Below are 17,210 nucleotides of genomic sequence, written 5' to 3'. Positions count from 1 at the left end.
CTAAATATTATGCCTATATAATTTGTGTGTATACACGTACAAACGAAAATTGGGCTTAAACGGTAGCGTCTGTCTTGTTCTCAGTACAGGATTTTGCATAAATTTGCCCCGGCCACAACATTTGTTTCTTTCACTTCCTCTAGCCTAAAGTTTTCTTGTTTCTTTTCTTATTTTTCAGGGAAGGGTGAACTCCTACCAGCCAGTGGACATTGAGAGCAGTCAGACGTCTCCAGTTCCCTCTGGAGTGCTCACACCACCGCCAAGCAGCGAGAAGCCCGAGAGCGAAGTCTCCTGACTTCATGAAGCGTGGAATAGGACACAGCCCTGACAGATGAGTTTAAATGGAAAATCAACAAATCAATGGCATTACAGGACCAATCCAACCATCAGCATATGACTCGAACGACCAAAAAATGTCTCGTGCTTCTCATTTAATTTTTTTGTTTTGTTTTCTCATGAGAAGAAAGACATGAAATACTTTTTTAATGGTCCAAAGGTTTGGTGTTTTTATTTTTTAGTTAATATAGACTACCTGCCAAAATCTCAGAGCTGTTACTGGCTCTGGTTGCTGCTAAAAGAGGGTGGGACTGGAGCAGATGGAAAGATGACCACAGAGATCCCCACACAAATATGGGCATGGGTTTCTGGGGCTCAGGTTGCCATTTGGACCAGTAATATCCTGACAGGTTGTCCTGGGGATTCGAGTCTCCGCTGCCAGAAAGGACCAGAGAAATCACCAGCTTCAGAAGCTAGGACTCAGATTTTATATTTAAGATTTTCCACTGGTCGCTTCCTGTGTGTTTGTAACCAAATTTGACCATTCGCTTTTTAAAGGTTTGTTTTTAAACAAGATGCTGCTACGTTTCTCTATATCATATGTCTAAATAAAGCCACTGTCTCAGACAGTTTTTAAGTATACTATGCTGAGTGGTTTCCTGATGTGTATGAATTACAAATAAGTGTCAAGTTTTACTTCTGTGTTATAATATAAATAAGGGGGCTGTCGTGGCCTTGTAACCCAAAGGTTGCAGGCTCGAGTCTCAGGTCCGGCAGGAATTGTTGTGGGGTGAGTGAATAACCAGTGCTCTCTTCTACCTCAATACCATGACTGAGGTGAGACCCTTGAGCAAGGCAATGAACCCCCAACTGATCCAGGTGTGTGTGTGTGTGTGTGTGTGTGTGTACTATGTATTTGTGCTCTGCATTTAACCCATCCAAGAATGCACACAGTTTAGGTTTAACCATTTGCATTAAAAAATATATTTCCTTCGCCCAATTTGGCCGTTAATGGAACTGGAATAATTTAACTTATTAGTAGCCTTATATGTAAATTGGTCTGATTGTCAAAAAGCAATCCATGCAGATAGAAGAAAAAAAAAGTGCACTTGCAGGCTGTTTTACAACACGAGTCAAAAACAGCAGATGCAGTCAAAAGATCATCTTCTAGATATATGAAACGTCACAAAATGGTGAACATGGCCTGTAATGGCTGTCTCGTTCAAGCATCTACATACACAGTGCCCTCTGCTTGCAGTCCGAGAAGAGTGTTGCAGACAGACCCAGAACATGATCCACTAGATGTCAGTGTGATGCTTCGTCTGTCACGATCAGAAGGCTGGACTTGAGGTCTGTGAGCTCCTCAACAGCTGCTGCTGAGACAAGGGTAATTCATTACATTGCACTGACAGTCGCTCTGCTGCCTCGCTCTGCCAGTGTTTGGCTGGTGACTGGAATCTGCTTAAGGCAATTTCGGTTTTGGCTTTATTTCGGTTATTGAAAATGGCAAACTGCTGAATATGCTTTGTATTATTTCAATGCAACATTAAATGCATGCATTTTGTCAGTACGTATTCTAAAACAAATGACATTGTGTATTATACAATGTAGACCAAGGTGATTACAAAAACCTCATGTTTTATAGCAGATTAAGCAGTTGATAACAAAGGGGTTTTGGAGATGAGGTAAATGAGAGCTTCTCAACCTGCACAAGTGATCACCAGATCAACTCCTAGCAGCTTCCTGTCCCTCTTGCTAAGCTCCTAACCTTACTGTGGCTGACAGTGAATGGAGTCCCACGTCACTGGTCTGTATTTAACAATGTGGCAGCAGGATGGCTACCATGCAGTCTCTTAAAAGAGCTGTATGGAGGAGGAGGAGGAGGGGGCTTCCCCCAGCAGACAGACCTGGGGTCCAGGGGGCCCTCAGGCAGGCAACAGCACAACAGCTGTTATGTGCTCAATGGTCCCTTTTGTTCTGTCCTCACAGACGCTGGTGGCAGCAGCAGGTGCCCACTGGATGATCTCCCAGCCACCACCGCCAAAAGTCACACCTAGTCTGAGTTCTGTGTCCCCTGTCTGCCAATAATATTCATAATGCCATGAACTACTGCGACGTGATCTAATAAAGAGCTCTGAGAACTGGTCTCAATGTTTTTTTAATACGTTTTGATTTGTTTAGGATGAAGAATGTCTTAAAGCAAATTTGTTCTCAAGAAAAAGCCGGTGTGATTTTCATTTTGGATTAAGGAGAAAAATTTATTTTCAATGGCAGATTTATAATCTCAGTTGGCTTTCATGATTTATTAAAACAGATCAGAATTAAATAATAATAATAATAGTGTATGTAAATTTAAAACCACAAAGACTAAACATTAACATATTAATATCATTCATATCATATATTGAAAAAAAAAACTATAATAACCTGTCATTTTTAAATTAGTCAATGACTTTTGTAATCCCAGTTGCCAGTCGTTGCTGATTTTTAAAATAAATCACAGAATAAAAATGTTTTCTTTTTTTTTATATGAATCACTTAGAACTCACAGATCAATGCGTAATACTGTATATATTGTATTCACTTAATACTAGTAATAGACCTATATATTATATATCACTTAAATCTAAAATGTCAGTTTGTCAAATGTCTGTAAGCTACTCCATGCAGTAGACACAAGAACAAGTTTCTTTTCAGCTTCCCAGTCCTTGAGTCAATTGCTTGTTTGTAATGGTTAATCTGAATAGTTCAGGTGCTGTCAGGGTTGAAATGTATAATCAGCCTACAAGCATTAATGAGTTTGTGTTGTTCTGTCTCCTGTATGTCACGGGGTGTTGAGTAAATTGTTTTAGATAATTAATTTAGATGACTCAGTTTTAGGCAAAATAAACGTGCTTTTCTCTGGCTGTTAGCCATCTTCATCAGAAGCCCCCCTCGTTTCATATGTAGAGGGGGCTAAAAAAGATGTATTCACACACAACTTTTTTTTCAGAAAATTAAATCTTCATTGTCTCGTTTTCACAGAAAACAGTTCAACTAATGGGGTAGAAGTGATTGTGTTTTCGATTTAATACGATATTGTGTATAATAAAAGGAAAAACCATGATTAAGTAGGTCTCTTTTCTTATATCAAGTCTTCATTCAGCTATTTTTTTACACTTCAAAATCAGAGTTTAATTGCATAACCTGCAACCATTTGAGCATGTTATGGTACTTAGATAAAAATACATATTTAAAATAATAATAATTGTTATTATATTTAGTACAAGATAATACAACAAACATAATACTCGCTTATTCAAATTAACCAGTGTAATCCCACTTGTCAGTCACAGTTTTTTAAATAGATTGTAAAATAAAATAAGTTTACTTTATTGTGTATTTTATCGTTTAACTGTTATTATAAATCATTTATTTTAAATACATATTAATGTGTACAGATCATGTAATATAAATAAGCTGTAGTATTTTTTTATTTATTTTTTTAATAAAAAATCTGACCTTACATGTTTAAGTCTCTGTCACTTTATATTTTCAAATGTATAAACTAAGTTAACAAGTTTCACTTGTGACTGCACTGATAGAGCAAGAGTATTTATTTTATTTGTCCTCCTTCATTTTTCATATGACGGTTAAATTTGACATATTCGTCAATTTTTAACCTTTAGCAAAACCTTTAACCTTTAGTTTTGAATCTCGCTGGGTCTCTCGCGAGAAACAAAACTTGCTTAGTGTTTCAAGGCTCATGATTGGCTGTTCGCCAGTGATGTCACACATTCATGTGCACGCGCACCACAAACTCTGGATCAAAGACTCCATCATGGTACCAACAAAGCCGGATTGGAGCGGTTTAACTCTGAATTTGTTCAGCTACCATCAAACTACAGGCCCCCCATGTTGCTACACAGACACTGAACACTATGATATTTACAGCCATTCATACAATAAATATTTTGAAGAGAAAACAAAACACTTCTAAGTTTACTTTTATATACATTAGGTACTACTGTTATTTTTATATCAAAATATTTTTGGAATTATTGTTATAATTCTGTCTAGAACCAGGATCCTTTTCTGTGTAAAACAACAAAAGGTCTACATGCTGTAACATGGAAGAGGCAGAGGCTAATGCTAAGGATAGTCGATCTTTTTTTTAAATACTGTTATTGATGTTCTTTGCATTTTTGGCTACAAAATAACTTGCTCAACGCGTCCTCACCTATTAATAATACGTTATTGTTTAAAATGAAAATATAAATGTACGTTTCACCGCTCACATGACAAGGTCTGCGTCCTGTGAGCTGTCAAACTCAACTGTCACGGAAGCTCGAGTTCCCGCCTAACCACGTGGCAGCAACTGTTTACACACGTGACTCGCTGAGTGGCGCCCACCTCGACGTCATCATCCAAAAAAAAAAAAAAAAAAAAAAAAAAAGTCCGGATGGGCGTGGTTTGAATGCAAATCAGCGTGTCCTGCAAGTGTGCCGCTGGACGAGGTTTTAAATTGATCAGGTCAGTTTCCCCCATCCATTGTCATCAAATTATTTTTATTGAGTTTTGGGACGCATCCATGGGTCAGTCTGCTTAATTTTCCCCTTTATGTAACCATATAAACAAATATTGAGGCACATTTAGACGGAAGAAAATCTGCAATCCGGCAATTTACCCGCATATGTTGTGCTATGTTTTGCATTTGTTATGAATTTTAGAAATTTTCAAATCTATACAACTTCCAGTTCGCCTGACTTGATGATGTTGCACATCTTGTAATATCTTCATACAATCCTGAAACACACCATACTATAAAATACATTGGATAAATAACTTTGTCAGTTAGCCCTCATCTATATGGAATCTGATCTCTAATGTTATATTTTCCAAGCAAGGTGGTTTAAATGTCTTATTAATGTGTAATTATAGCATTATGTGCCAGTGGCGCATACTTCTGCTTTTTTAGAGGATGATATTACAACTGGTGTGACATCATTGGGTCACATGACCAGGAAGTTATAATATTTTGAAAATGAACCAAAATATGCAAAATCATATTTCCAAAATCCAAGTCGTGTACGATGTGTGATGGGACTGTGTGAAGATATTATGGTGTGACATCCTCAGGTCACATGAGCAGGAAGTTATATTGATTATAATTTTTAAATAAAATCATTAAAAATAGGCAAAATAACATCTCTTAAAATCCAAGTTACTGAATATATTCTGTTTCTACATAAAATAAAATGTTGGAGTACATTGTAATAACAATGTAACAATACATAGTGAATATCCCATTCAAAGCTTAAAAATATGTATTAATGTTCTTCCACTTAATTCACATATTAACATTGCATTTGCATGATGCTTTGCATATGCTTTTGAATCTTGGAATGCAGATATTTTTAATAATTTTTTGAGATATTAATTTAGCTCACCAAATGTCCAAATAAAACCAACTTTACTGCACTGAATATGAGAATTCCTTGCCACTGGAATTGTACTAAATTCATTTTCGAATTTAAATTCTGCATCCAGTGTCCTACTTCAATTCAATGCTGAACAACTCAGATTTTGAGAAAATGTCTGAATGTATAATAATTTATTGTACTGTGAAAGGACGCTGTTAACCAGCAGGCTTAGAAGTCATACTCACTTCTGTCTTGGCATATGCAAAGCTCCTGTGCAGATGGTTCAGACCAGTTTGACATATTTTAGTAGACCAGTCAGGTCACAATGACACAGTTTGATGGTGGTGCCTTTACAAAGCACACATTTCTGCTTTTTTTTTTTTTTTTTGCTTTTGTGTGCTTACCTCTTGTCACTTATACGTGCTCTCAAGTGCCCAAGACCACAAGTGTGTGTTTTGGGGCAAGCCCAAAGTCTTCCTCTTTGATCTTGCCTGCCCCTCGCTCTCATACTCCCCCTATTGATTAGGACAGAGAATACACCCACAGACTGCAGTGGAAACGAATGTACTTATATGTTTGTGATAAAATGGTAAAATATAATCTGGAAAAGGATTTCTTGTTAGTCACCAAAACCTATTATGTTTTTAAGCATCAAACTATATTCTTAAATCTGTCGAGATCAACTTTCTGATGTGTTTCCACAAGAGGTTATACAGAAACTTTTTTTCTCTAAACAACGACACATTCCCATGAAGCTAAGAGCCAGAGAACAACTGTTAAGCCTGTTTTTAAACATGTGCAGGACTTATATTAAAAACAGAAGAGGGTTTTATGTGGGTCACAGTTCTTCATTTGCATGCTACATGCTTGTGAATGTGTTCGGGTGAGTTTGTGTTTGCCGCCCCCTTATGGTTGAATAGACAAACTGCTCCTCTGATCCGGCATCAGCTGTGCTGAACTCACCCCAGCTGTCTCTGGGCACTGCTCCCAGTCTATTTAAAACAAGAAGAGGAGGGTGAATATAATCAGGGCTCATCTTTGTTTTTATATCAGATTAAGAGGAACACTTGGTCTGTTCTATGGGGGTGGACAGTAATTTTGCTGCTTTGTTTGCTCGCGAGACAACATGATATTTCAAAAGTATACAGACATTTGGAAATCTTTTTGCCATAGAATGAACAATTTGCGGTTCGGTGTTCAGCATTATTTCTTTTTATGCTTAAGCATTTAGTGTAAAAAGGTTTGCGTGGTTTGTTGAAGTCTGAAAATAAATGATCTGCTGTCTGAACGGCAATTACATTTCACAAGAACACGAAGGCTCCCACCCTTAACGCCCAGATTACCTGATAATAAAGAACAGTGGGAAAGATCTGTGCAATGTAATTATGTGTGTTTTACTGTAAGTGTTGTGCTCGATAGCTTCAGAAAGAAGCAGCGGGCTTTTCCATTTATTTGTGTTAAGATCATCGGGGACCTTGTGTGTGTGTGTGTCAAGTATGAGGGCCGTTTCCTGTCGACTCTGCCGTGTGTATTCTCTGTTCATTGTAATGCCTTTAATTAAAGTGATTTTATTCACAGGCACACAGCTGGCTTCGGTCACTTTCCATTAGGCATCTGAGTGGCCGCCTCGCTGCTGCGAGGACCCGCACTGGGGCCACTTCCTGGGGAGCACAATACTAGTTTCATGTCCCCTCTGAGTTTGTTGTGTGTTTTGAATTTATTAATCATCGATTCTAATGCGTGCCTCTTGACAGTGGCAGCTACCCATGCATTAATTAATTCCTGAGATCCTCTTTTACTAAATGGCTTTTAGAAACAATGCAGGGTCGACCAGGGTTGCCTCTGACCTATAAAGAAATGTGCTTAATGCCAAATGCCAAAATTTGCTATTATATGTTAGTTCGTTGTGGCGTTTCTTCACAGATTTTATTTGCTGTTTTCATGTTGATGGCACGGCGATATAAAAGCCAGTTTTTGCAGCCATTGAAATAGCTGTAGATAAAGTTCCTTACGTTTCTGCTGCTCTTTAGGCTCAGGCTTTGCTGAAAACACTTCTTAAACTCACCTGGTTTGCATGTGCTGGCAAGCAGCCAATCGTTGAGTGAATTGTTGGTCTTAAGTTGTGAAGAAAGGTGCTTTGGGCTGACAATAGCTAGACTGTGTTTATCCGTTCAGGTCTGAAGGAAGTATGTTAAAAAAATTGCCCTCAAGTGAATTGTGTGGATTAAAAAGACAGATTAGATCTCAAAGGATGCATAAGGGAGACACATTTGAATTTGGAGCAGGATTTGAATGCATTCAAAGTCGCTTTATTTTTTTTATTTATTGAAGAAAGGGGAGGGGGGGCACTTATTCATCCATTTAAATGAGTAAATAGTCTGTGCGTTTGAAAAGATAAAAGCTATGCTCATAATCTGTATTGACACTCAGAGATGCGGAAAGACCTAATGCTAAAGATTTCCTGACAGATTTCTTTCTCTGGATTGATCAGGACATGCTGCTAGTAAGCGAGTGAGTCCAGAGAGACGTTTAGGAGGGCGTTCGGTTAGCAGGTGCTTATCACTTCAGCTTCTAGCTGCCGCAGAGAGCCTGACGGTGTCTGATGCCGTCGGTTGTGCTTATGTGGTAGATGTCTTCTTTATTCTGGAAAACTTCAAGGCACAGTTCATCATTTACTTATCCTCATTCCTTTCCAAAACTGGCTTTTTTTCTTCTTCTGTGGAACAGAAAAGGAGATATTTTAAAGAAACAACCCCAATGGACCCCGTGATAGACAGGCCATATTTAGTTCTGAAAGTGTAAAAAAAAAACAAAAAAAGTCTTAGTTTCAGAGTTATAATCAATGAACCAACTCTACCTAGAACTCTTGAGTTCTTTCGGCACAAAAGCAGGTGCCATAGATTAACACCCTTGTAGCTTACAGCAGGTCTGTTTTTAAATGTTTATGTGTTATTGTTCAAAATCCGTTTCTTTATGAAGAATGGATTTTTAGTTCGGGAAACAGACAGGTTCACTCTATTGACTTTCACTGTATAGACAAAAAAAAAAAAACATTGAGGCATTCTTCAAAATATCTTCTTTTGTGTTTGCAAGGACTCACTGTGTATGGTGAAAGAATTCAAATTTTTGGATGAACTAATACCACAAATCAAACCACAAACTCCCTGATTGATAACATCACAGACAGCCATTTTCACAGTGTGCCTCTCCTCAACCCCCTCTGGTGTGTTTAAAGACCCCCTATAAGCTTCGCTAGCCACAAAGCCTAAACGATGCTGCCCTTTCTTTTTCCCTTCCATCTGTAAAGAGGCAAATTGCACGAGAGAGAGAGAGAGTGAGCCATCGATCAGTGCCGATCGTTACACGTCCCGCACCCTGCCTTTCATTGTTTCTCATCTTGTCTCTCAAGCAGTGTGAACCCTTGTTGCCATGGCATCCCCCACACACTGGCGATGGCACTTCAACCCTTTAGCTTAATGATCTCTTGGCTGATAGCCTACTTGTCTGGCTGACTCGCTCTGTCAAGAACCAATGAGGATATTTGAATCCCTAGATTAACCATAACATCTCCACACAAGCTATTTCCACTTTACTTTCACAAATCCAGGGCGTCTAACCAACCCTTTCCCCCCGTATATAGGCCCACATTGATTTTTTTATTTCAGACCCCTTGTATTCAGCATTGTACAAGTCTCTCGATGCCGAGCGAAATCTTATTTTACATGGAAGGAAGCCAATTTCCATTCACTCTGTGTCTTTTTTTTTGTTTTTTAGTCATTACTTTAAACCATCACAGTGCTGGTAGATCAGAGCGGGGCGAAGGATTACCATTCATATAAATAGCTGGCATTGATTCGGCAAAAAGAGAGACTTCTCTGTCATTATGGAGACAGAAAATCCTAATTTAGAAATGTGAACAAAAACGCTGAGCATTCAATTCAATTCAGTAATCCTCCATATTGCGTGAAATCAGAGGTGTCGTGTTACAAAGCGCAGTTTAAGTCAGTGTGGAGATTTAGACAAAAGGTAGCGCCTGGAGCTGTATCATGATGTACTGAACTAGAAAATGTGTTCTTAGTCAGTGTTTCATTTCATCTCATTCAGTTTTTCTTCTTCATATTTGGAAGTACCCTCTCTGTTCCCTTTATGGCAGTATATGTACAGAACTCATTTGAATCTATGCGGTTAAGGCCTTTAATATTGAATCAGAGACACTGAACCGTGAAAAGGCCCTCGTTAATTAACGTATTTTGCTTTTCTGTCTCGCTCACTGTTTCTTTCTCATCGTGTCTTGCAGGCGTGCCTAATCGTACATGACTTTGAGGAGACACCACGCGCTACAATCCCAGCACGCCGCATTTGAATATGAACAGAAACAGATCAGACATTAGCAACTGCTATTGATCCTCAAACAGGGGCCGGGCTGTCTGTTTTGAACGCGGCTGCCGCCCGGTCGATCCCTTCTGACCTTCTGTTTACAAGGTAAAAAAAGAAAGAAAACAAAACGGGGAAGATTCTGCCCATAATTGGGATGCTATTTCCATCGACATGAGAGGCTCAGCATCTCCAGTAACCAGTATCTCAAGAGTTCAGCCTCTTGTTGTTCAGCTGTGTTGTGCTAAACTGATGTTATACAAAGCCTGATATTCTATTCTTAGAGGTGGCATGTTAAGGGTATATATTCAATGAATGCAATTCAAGTCAGCATATGCTACGGTTCAGAATTTTGGGATTGGTGCGATTAATTTAAGATGCGCTTACCAAGGCTACATTTATTTTATTTTTTTAAATACAGTAAAAACAGTAATACTGTGACATATTATTACAGTTTAAAGTTATTGTGTTCTATTTAAATATATTTTAAAATGTAATTTATTCCTGTGATGGTAACGCTGAATTTTCAGCAGCCATTACTTTATAATCTTCCATATTTTGTAACCATTCTTTTGTAACATAATAATAAATGGCTTTACTGCCACTTTGTTTAATTTAAAGGATTCTTGCTGAATAACGGTATTCATTTCTTTCTTAAAAAAAGAAAAAAACAAATTAACAAATAATTAACAAGATAATTAGCATAACCAAAATGCACATAACTCTGGGAACATACTACAAGAGTATACAGACGTGCTGCATTTTTAACAAGATGCATAAAACAAACTGCCCTTGGCAAAATCTTGTAAAATGAAAATAAGTTTCCATCGTTGGAGAAATGTTATTGGTTATCATGTTAAAAAGCATATAGCTCATTTAAGATATTTTCTGTTTCTTCATTCTTGAAAAGTCTTCATGCATGTCAAGTGTAGGCCACCTGATTTCCTACCAGCTGTTGTTATTTATGTATGCAATTTAAATTTGTCTGAACGTACATCTGATGCGATATAAATATTAATGCTATGAAATATGTCTGCCAACAGCTTAGGTATAGTATAATTTAAAGTGGGCTCCAAATTTCCATTGGTATGAATGCTTGTGCTAGTCGCAGGTCTGTTAGATTCCTCTGTCTTTTTGGACCACAGCAATACATAAAAGGTTTCATTTGAGTAGATCACGGAATAAACCCAGTACATCGTTATAATGGCCTGATTGAATTCTGCCGTTATTCAGGATGCTCAAGACAGGGACTACACATTTTCTCTATTGCTTTATTGCATTTGGCCTTGTGCAATCTTGCATGAGCTGCAGCTCAAATTCTCTTTGAGCACCAAACCTTTATATGCACTCCACTGGTCAGTTGTGATTTTGTGAAACAGAACCACTCATCCGATTTAACTCACTCCTCCAAATGAACTTTTTCTTCTTACACCTGTGGACTAGTGGAAACAAGAAATGATCATTCGACTTTAAATACTTTAATATAGTTTTTGTATTTCAAATTACATTCAATATTTTTATTTTTTGTTAGTTTATATCTAACAGTTCTGACACAAAATTGCGAAATGTATAAGTCAGAATACTATTCTATTTTATGACACAAAATTATAATAATTAATACAAAATATGACTTATTTTCCCACAGTTGCAAGTTAACAATATACAGGTCCTTCTAAAAACATTAGCATATTGTGATAAAAGTTCATTATTTTCCTTAATGTAATGATAAAAATTAAACTTTCATATATTTTAGATTCATTGCACTTCAACTGAAATATTTCAGGTCTTTTATTGTTTTAATACTGATGATTTTGGCATACAGCTCATGAAAACCCAAAATTCCAATCTCAAAAAATTAGCATATTTCATCCTACCAATAAAAAAAAGTGTTTTTAATACAAAAAAAAAAGTAAACCTTCAAATAATTTTGTTCAGTCATGCACTCAATACTTGGTCGAGAATCCTTTTGCAGAAATGACTGCTTCAATGCGGCGTGGCATGGAGGCAATCAGCCTGTGGCACTGCTGAGGTGTTATGGAGGCCCAGGATGCTTCGATAGCGGCCTTAAGCTCATCCAGAGTGTTGAGTCTTGCATCTCTCAAGGTGCCAGGTCGTGCTGAAAAACGAAATCTTCTTCTCCATAAAGCTTTTCAGCAGATGGAAGCATGAAGTGCTCCAAAATCTCCTGATAGCTAGCTGCATTGACCCTGCCCTTGATAAAACACAGTGGACCAACACCAGCAGCTGACGTGGCACCCCAGACCATCACTGATTGTGGGTACTTGACACTGGACTTCAGGCATTTTGGCACTTCCTTCTCCCCAGTCTTCCTCCAGATTCTGGCACCTTGATTTCCGAATGACATGCAAAATTTGCTTTCATCCGAAAAAAGTACTTTGGAGCACTGAGCAACAGTCCAGTGCTGCTTCTCTGTAGCCCATTTCCTGCACACGCCTGTGCACGGTGGCTCTGGATGTGTCTACTCCAGACTCAGTCCACTGCTTCCGCAGGTCCCCCAAGGTCTGGAATCGGTCCTTCTCCACAATCTTCCTCAGGGTCCAGTCACCTCTTCTCGTTGTGCAGCGTTTTTTGCCACACTTTTTCCTTCCCACAGACTTCCCACTGAGGTGCCTTGATACAGCACTCTGGGAACAGCCTATTCGTTCAGAAATTTCTTTCTGTGTCTTACCCTCTCGCTTGAGGGTGTCAATGATGGCCTTCTGGACAGCAGTCAGGTCGGCAGTCTTACCCATGATTGCGGTTTTGAGTAATGAACCAGGCTGTGAGTTTTTAAAAGCCTCAGGAATCTTTTGCAGGTGTTTAGAGTCAATTAGTTGATTCAGATGATTAGGTTAATAGCTCGTTTAGAGAACCTTTTCATGAAATGCTAATTTTTTGAGATAGGAATTTTGGGTTTTCATGAGCTGTGCAATGAATCTAAAATATATGAAAGTTTAATTTTTATCATAACATTATGGAAAATAAAAAACTTTTATCACAATATGCTAATTCTTTGAGAAGGACCTGTATTGCAATTCTTGAGTTTATATCTTGCAGTCGTGAGCTTTGTGAGAAAAAAAGTCAGAATTGTGAAATAAAAAGCGTGTAGGATCAACATTTTTTTTTTTTTTAATTATGAGTACATTTCACAAATAATTACAGAGAAATGGCAAGTAACAAATTGAATTAAACATGAAATTTTGAAGACTGGCAGTATTTTTCTTGTAAAATGTACTCAGATATTTTTTATTTACAGCTTTAACAGTGTACTCAACTCTCTAGTGTATTTTAGAAGGTTATTTCATCATCCAGCACATCATTCCAAAATTTATTTATTTATTTTTCGTTTAACTAAGTGCATTCAGGTATTTAAAGTGCACTTCATTTTTATTAAATTTTTTAGTGTGAACATACTTGCACTTTATTATAAAAAGGATAAGTATGCAAATTGGGATGCAACTCTTTATTTAATATTGCTTTCTTTGTGAGGTGTGAACATGGGGAAGCGTCGTCCTTTTGAGCTCCTGCGATGTCCAGAGCTGGTTATGAATAGTCTGTCATGCAGAGAGTTGAATAAAGTCAATAAAGAATAACTTCTCCCATTATTATTTGAGGCAGTTAGATGATGGATGCCTTGCATTTACCGCTTAAGCGCCATCTAAAGCACTTATAGCCACTTTTCAAACCCCAGACAAGGCAAAAGTAAGCTTCCCTTTTTATCTGCTTTTATCCCAGCGCATACTTGCCGCCTTTAAAAAAAAAAAAAAAAAATCAGTTTTACTATTTTATCCTCCCATAATGTGATATAGCGAGCCAAGCACTTCCTGCATATCATAAGGTATTGAAAGGTACAATTGAATTAGACTAAAGAGTGGAATGGAGGATACTCACAATCTCTCTTTTTTTTTGCTGTAATTTGACACTGAAATGGTCTGTCTCACGCCTTCTGAGATGGATAACTTGCATATTAACTGGCTTGAAGCAAATTGTGTCAAAATGGGGCAGAATGCAGTAAATGAGATATCTATCGCTTCAGATTGCATTTCCCCTCACTAGTGGCCTTCTTTATTCCCTCGCTCCCATTAATGGGAGTTTATGACGTCTGCTGATGACCTGACCTTGACTCCCCTTCCACGACAAATCTACTGTGTTTCACAGAACTACAGCACAGTTAGTTTCCGCCAAACGAGGTGTGTCATTTCATTTGTGTTGCTAAATATCCCGCTTCTGACACTTGTGAAGTAGTTAAATCAAGGGGCAAGAGCTTACGCTTTTCCCTTTTTATTTCTGATGTTGAGTCTTAGACTTAATCGGGGCCTCTCATCAGATTGAGGCTATCAGATTGAGGAATATCTAACGCTCCCCCAAAAAAGTAAAGCACTGAATATACATAAGATTAATAATTAATTCCATACTTTATTCCCCTTTGAAAGCTATTATGCAGAATAAATATTTCATTTGAGTACATATCTTACATGACAAGTGCGCTAAGACAAGGGGTAGTAACGGCACGCTGTTTGACAAGTCTATGTAGGATTGCGGTCTGAGAGTTGGCCTCCCTTTCTTATAAATACAGCATTCAAGAGACGCCTCTATTTTTGGTCATTTCCCATGAATTAATTCCCTTTTCTGACTCCGTAAACATTAGTGGCACAGAGTGTTTTCAGAGGCCGTGTGCATCAGTCGATCGCGAGGGTTGTGTTATTAGCCAGCTTGAACATCTCTCTCCCTCATGAATTGGTGAAGTTATTCCAACTTTAGATGGCTTGATCTGCACTGATGCTGTTTTTGTGCTTGGAAATGTGACGAGGATTCCTTCTGGCCATGTCGTCGGTTGATATCTGTCTCACACCTCCTGATCCATCGGTCTTTCCTCCTCCTCTGCCTCTCTGTCTCCATCTTCTCTCTTTCTCGCTCTCTCCCCCCATTTCCTGATGTGCCGCAGAGAGACACAATTATCCACTTCATTTGAGTCTCTGTGATAATGGTTGGCCCAGCCCTCTCGGGGAAATAGGTAGCAGTAATTGTGAATGGTGTAATGAGTGTGGAATTGCGAGCGTGCTGGGTGACACCATTAGAATCGACCCGCTCCTGACCTCAACCCCAACAACAAGTGAGGCCCCCCCGGCCCTCAAAGCACAGCAACCGCACCACAGCCATTTCGCTTCTCGGACAATTAATCCCAGCCTTCCTTCCATTTGTATTCCCACTGTTCCTCTCCTTCTCACCTCCTCTCCACTAAGAATTCTGACACACTTAACTGGGCTTTTTTTCAAGTGCGGTTCAATAAATCTGACAGGATGTGACTTTTCGAGTCCCAGGGTTCCTACTGCCATGGAAAACATTTGAGATATCAGACTGCAATTTCTATGCTTGGAAAAAGTAATAGGAATAAATGAAATAGTTTGATAACAACATTAGTTGATACAATAGTTTTCAATTTTTTTTCATGAGACAATATTAGATGTTAATTTCTACATACGCTACCATTCAAAAGTTTGGGTTTGCATGTATTTGTTGAAAAATACAATAATACTGTGAAATAATATAACAGTTATCAATAACCACTTTCTATTTGATTTTTTTTTTTTTTAAATGTAATGCATTCATGATGGCGAAGCTGACTGTTTTGCAGCTATTACTCCAGTCTTTAGTGTCACATCTTTCAGAAATCATTCTGGTGTGCTTTGGTTGGAGCTAGAGATCAACATTTCTAATTGTTATTACAGTAAAAAGATTGTGCTGCGTAATATTTCTTCAGAAACTGTGATTTTATTTGATTCTTTTCAGGATTCTTTGAAAAAGCATTTATTTAAAATAGAGAAATCTTGTAACATTGTAAATGTTGTTATTGTCACATTTGATCAATAATAAGTAAAAGTATTAATTTCTTTATATATATAAAAAACATTTTGAAAGGTAGTGTACATTTTTATGTACATAAGTGTGTTACAAAATAATTTCATTGTAAACGTATTAATTAAAAATGAATGATAATATACTTTTAAATGAGCATTGGTTTATATGTGCTGTTAAAAGTTTTAAAAAAAGATCGAATGCATTAACAGCTGAACCTTATTGCAATTGAATACAGTAATAAAGAATAGAAAAGCAATGGTCAAAAGGTGTGGGACTCCTGAAGACCAAAAAGAATCAGAGAGCTGCAGGTGGCACAGGTTACAAGTTGTTGCAGAAATGGGATGATACCCCTCCCTCCAGCCTCCATTTAATCCTGCTGTAGGGTTTCTTTTCACCTTTACCCTCCGAAAGCTTCTCCCGCTGCTTTCAGCTGCACGCTACAGTTAGATTTCACCGTCGGAGTAGCTTGCACGTTACTCAGAGGTTCTGACATCTTTGCACCTGCAAGCAGACAGGTGAGCGGAGCGGAGCGCAGCGACGTGCCCCAGTTCTCCAGCGTGGCAGTGTGTTAGTGAATAATCTGGCTGGAGAGAACAGCGGGGTGCTGAGGAACCGCAGGGGCCCTCCTGACCTGAGGTGCTATTAATCTGGGTGCAGAGCGGCTGAGAAACAGCTCCACTTGTGAGTTTGATGAGCCGCTTATCATGAAGCCCCGCTGCTTCTGAGTGCGGATGTGTTGGGCTCTCTTTTAAAAATGCGTTGTATTAATTAACCCCCTACCCACGGCTCCCCTGTTCAGGCTGATCTCCGCTTGGCTTTTGTTCTTAATGTACTAACCTGAGGTGAGCATATTTCTGCTAGAAGAGTAACTGTATGTAAGTGGTGGTTTTGTGCAGATGTTGTATCGGAAGACTTGAGTCTCTAACTAGTAAATTTGTTGCCAGCGCGAGGCAGTTTAAGTCAGTACTTCCAGTTTCGTTTTAGGATTATATAGTGCTCTTTCAGTGCATTTGACTTCTCAAATCCTTCAGTACTTTTTACATCCAATTATCATTAAACTGACATTAAAAGAACAGTGATTGGGGGTTGTCAGATGCCTAAACCATGGTTTGCATTCACATGATTTCATATTCCTTTTGCTCAGCAAAACAGCTTTTGCTTGTGTGGAACGCTTTTGTGAATCAGGCTTATTTTCTCAGCCTTAATTAAGGGCAGACAACAGGGCCGGTCTTGTAAAACTCAGCTGTACACTTAAACCAGCTGTCACAAAGCTGACATCAGTGTCTTAAATCCCAGGCG

General features: G+C 38.4%; 1 protein-coding gene across 1 annotated transcript in view; it reads left to right on the top strand.

Annotated features, from left to right (window-relative positions):
• The window catches only part of LOC113051506 (G1/S-specific cyclin-E1), a 29,081-nt gene extending 28,163 nt beyond the window's left edge, over positions 1 to 918 (top strand). Inside the window, exon 13 of the mRNA XM_026215334.1 lies at positions 179 to 918. Coding sequence (XP_026071119.1) covers positions 179 to 295 — 117 coding nt within the window. The 3' untranslated portion in view covers positions 296 to 918. The remainder of the gene's footprint in view (positions 1 to 178) is intronic.
• Positions 919 to 17,210: the final 16,292 nt, after the last annotated feature.

Source organism: Carassius auratus, chromosome 32, assembly GCF_003368295.1.
Source record: "Carassius auratus strain Wakin chromosome 32, ASM336829v1, whole genome shotgun sequence".
Lineage (NCBI taxonomy): Eukaryota > Metazoa > Chordata > Actinopteri > Cypriniformes > Cyprinidae > Carassius > Carassius auratus.
Note: the sequence above shows the minus strand (reverse complement) of the source record. Positions and strands in the feature narration are given on the sequence as shown.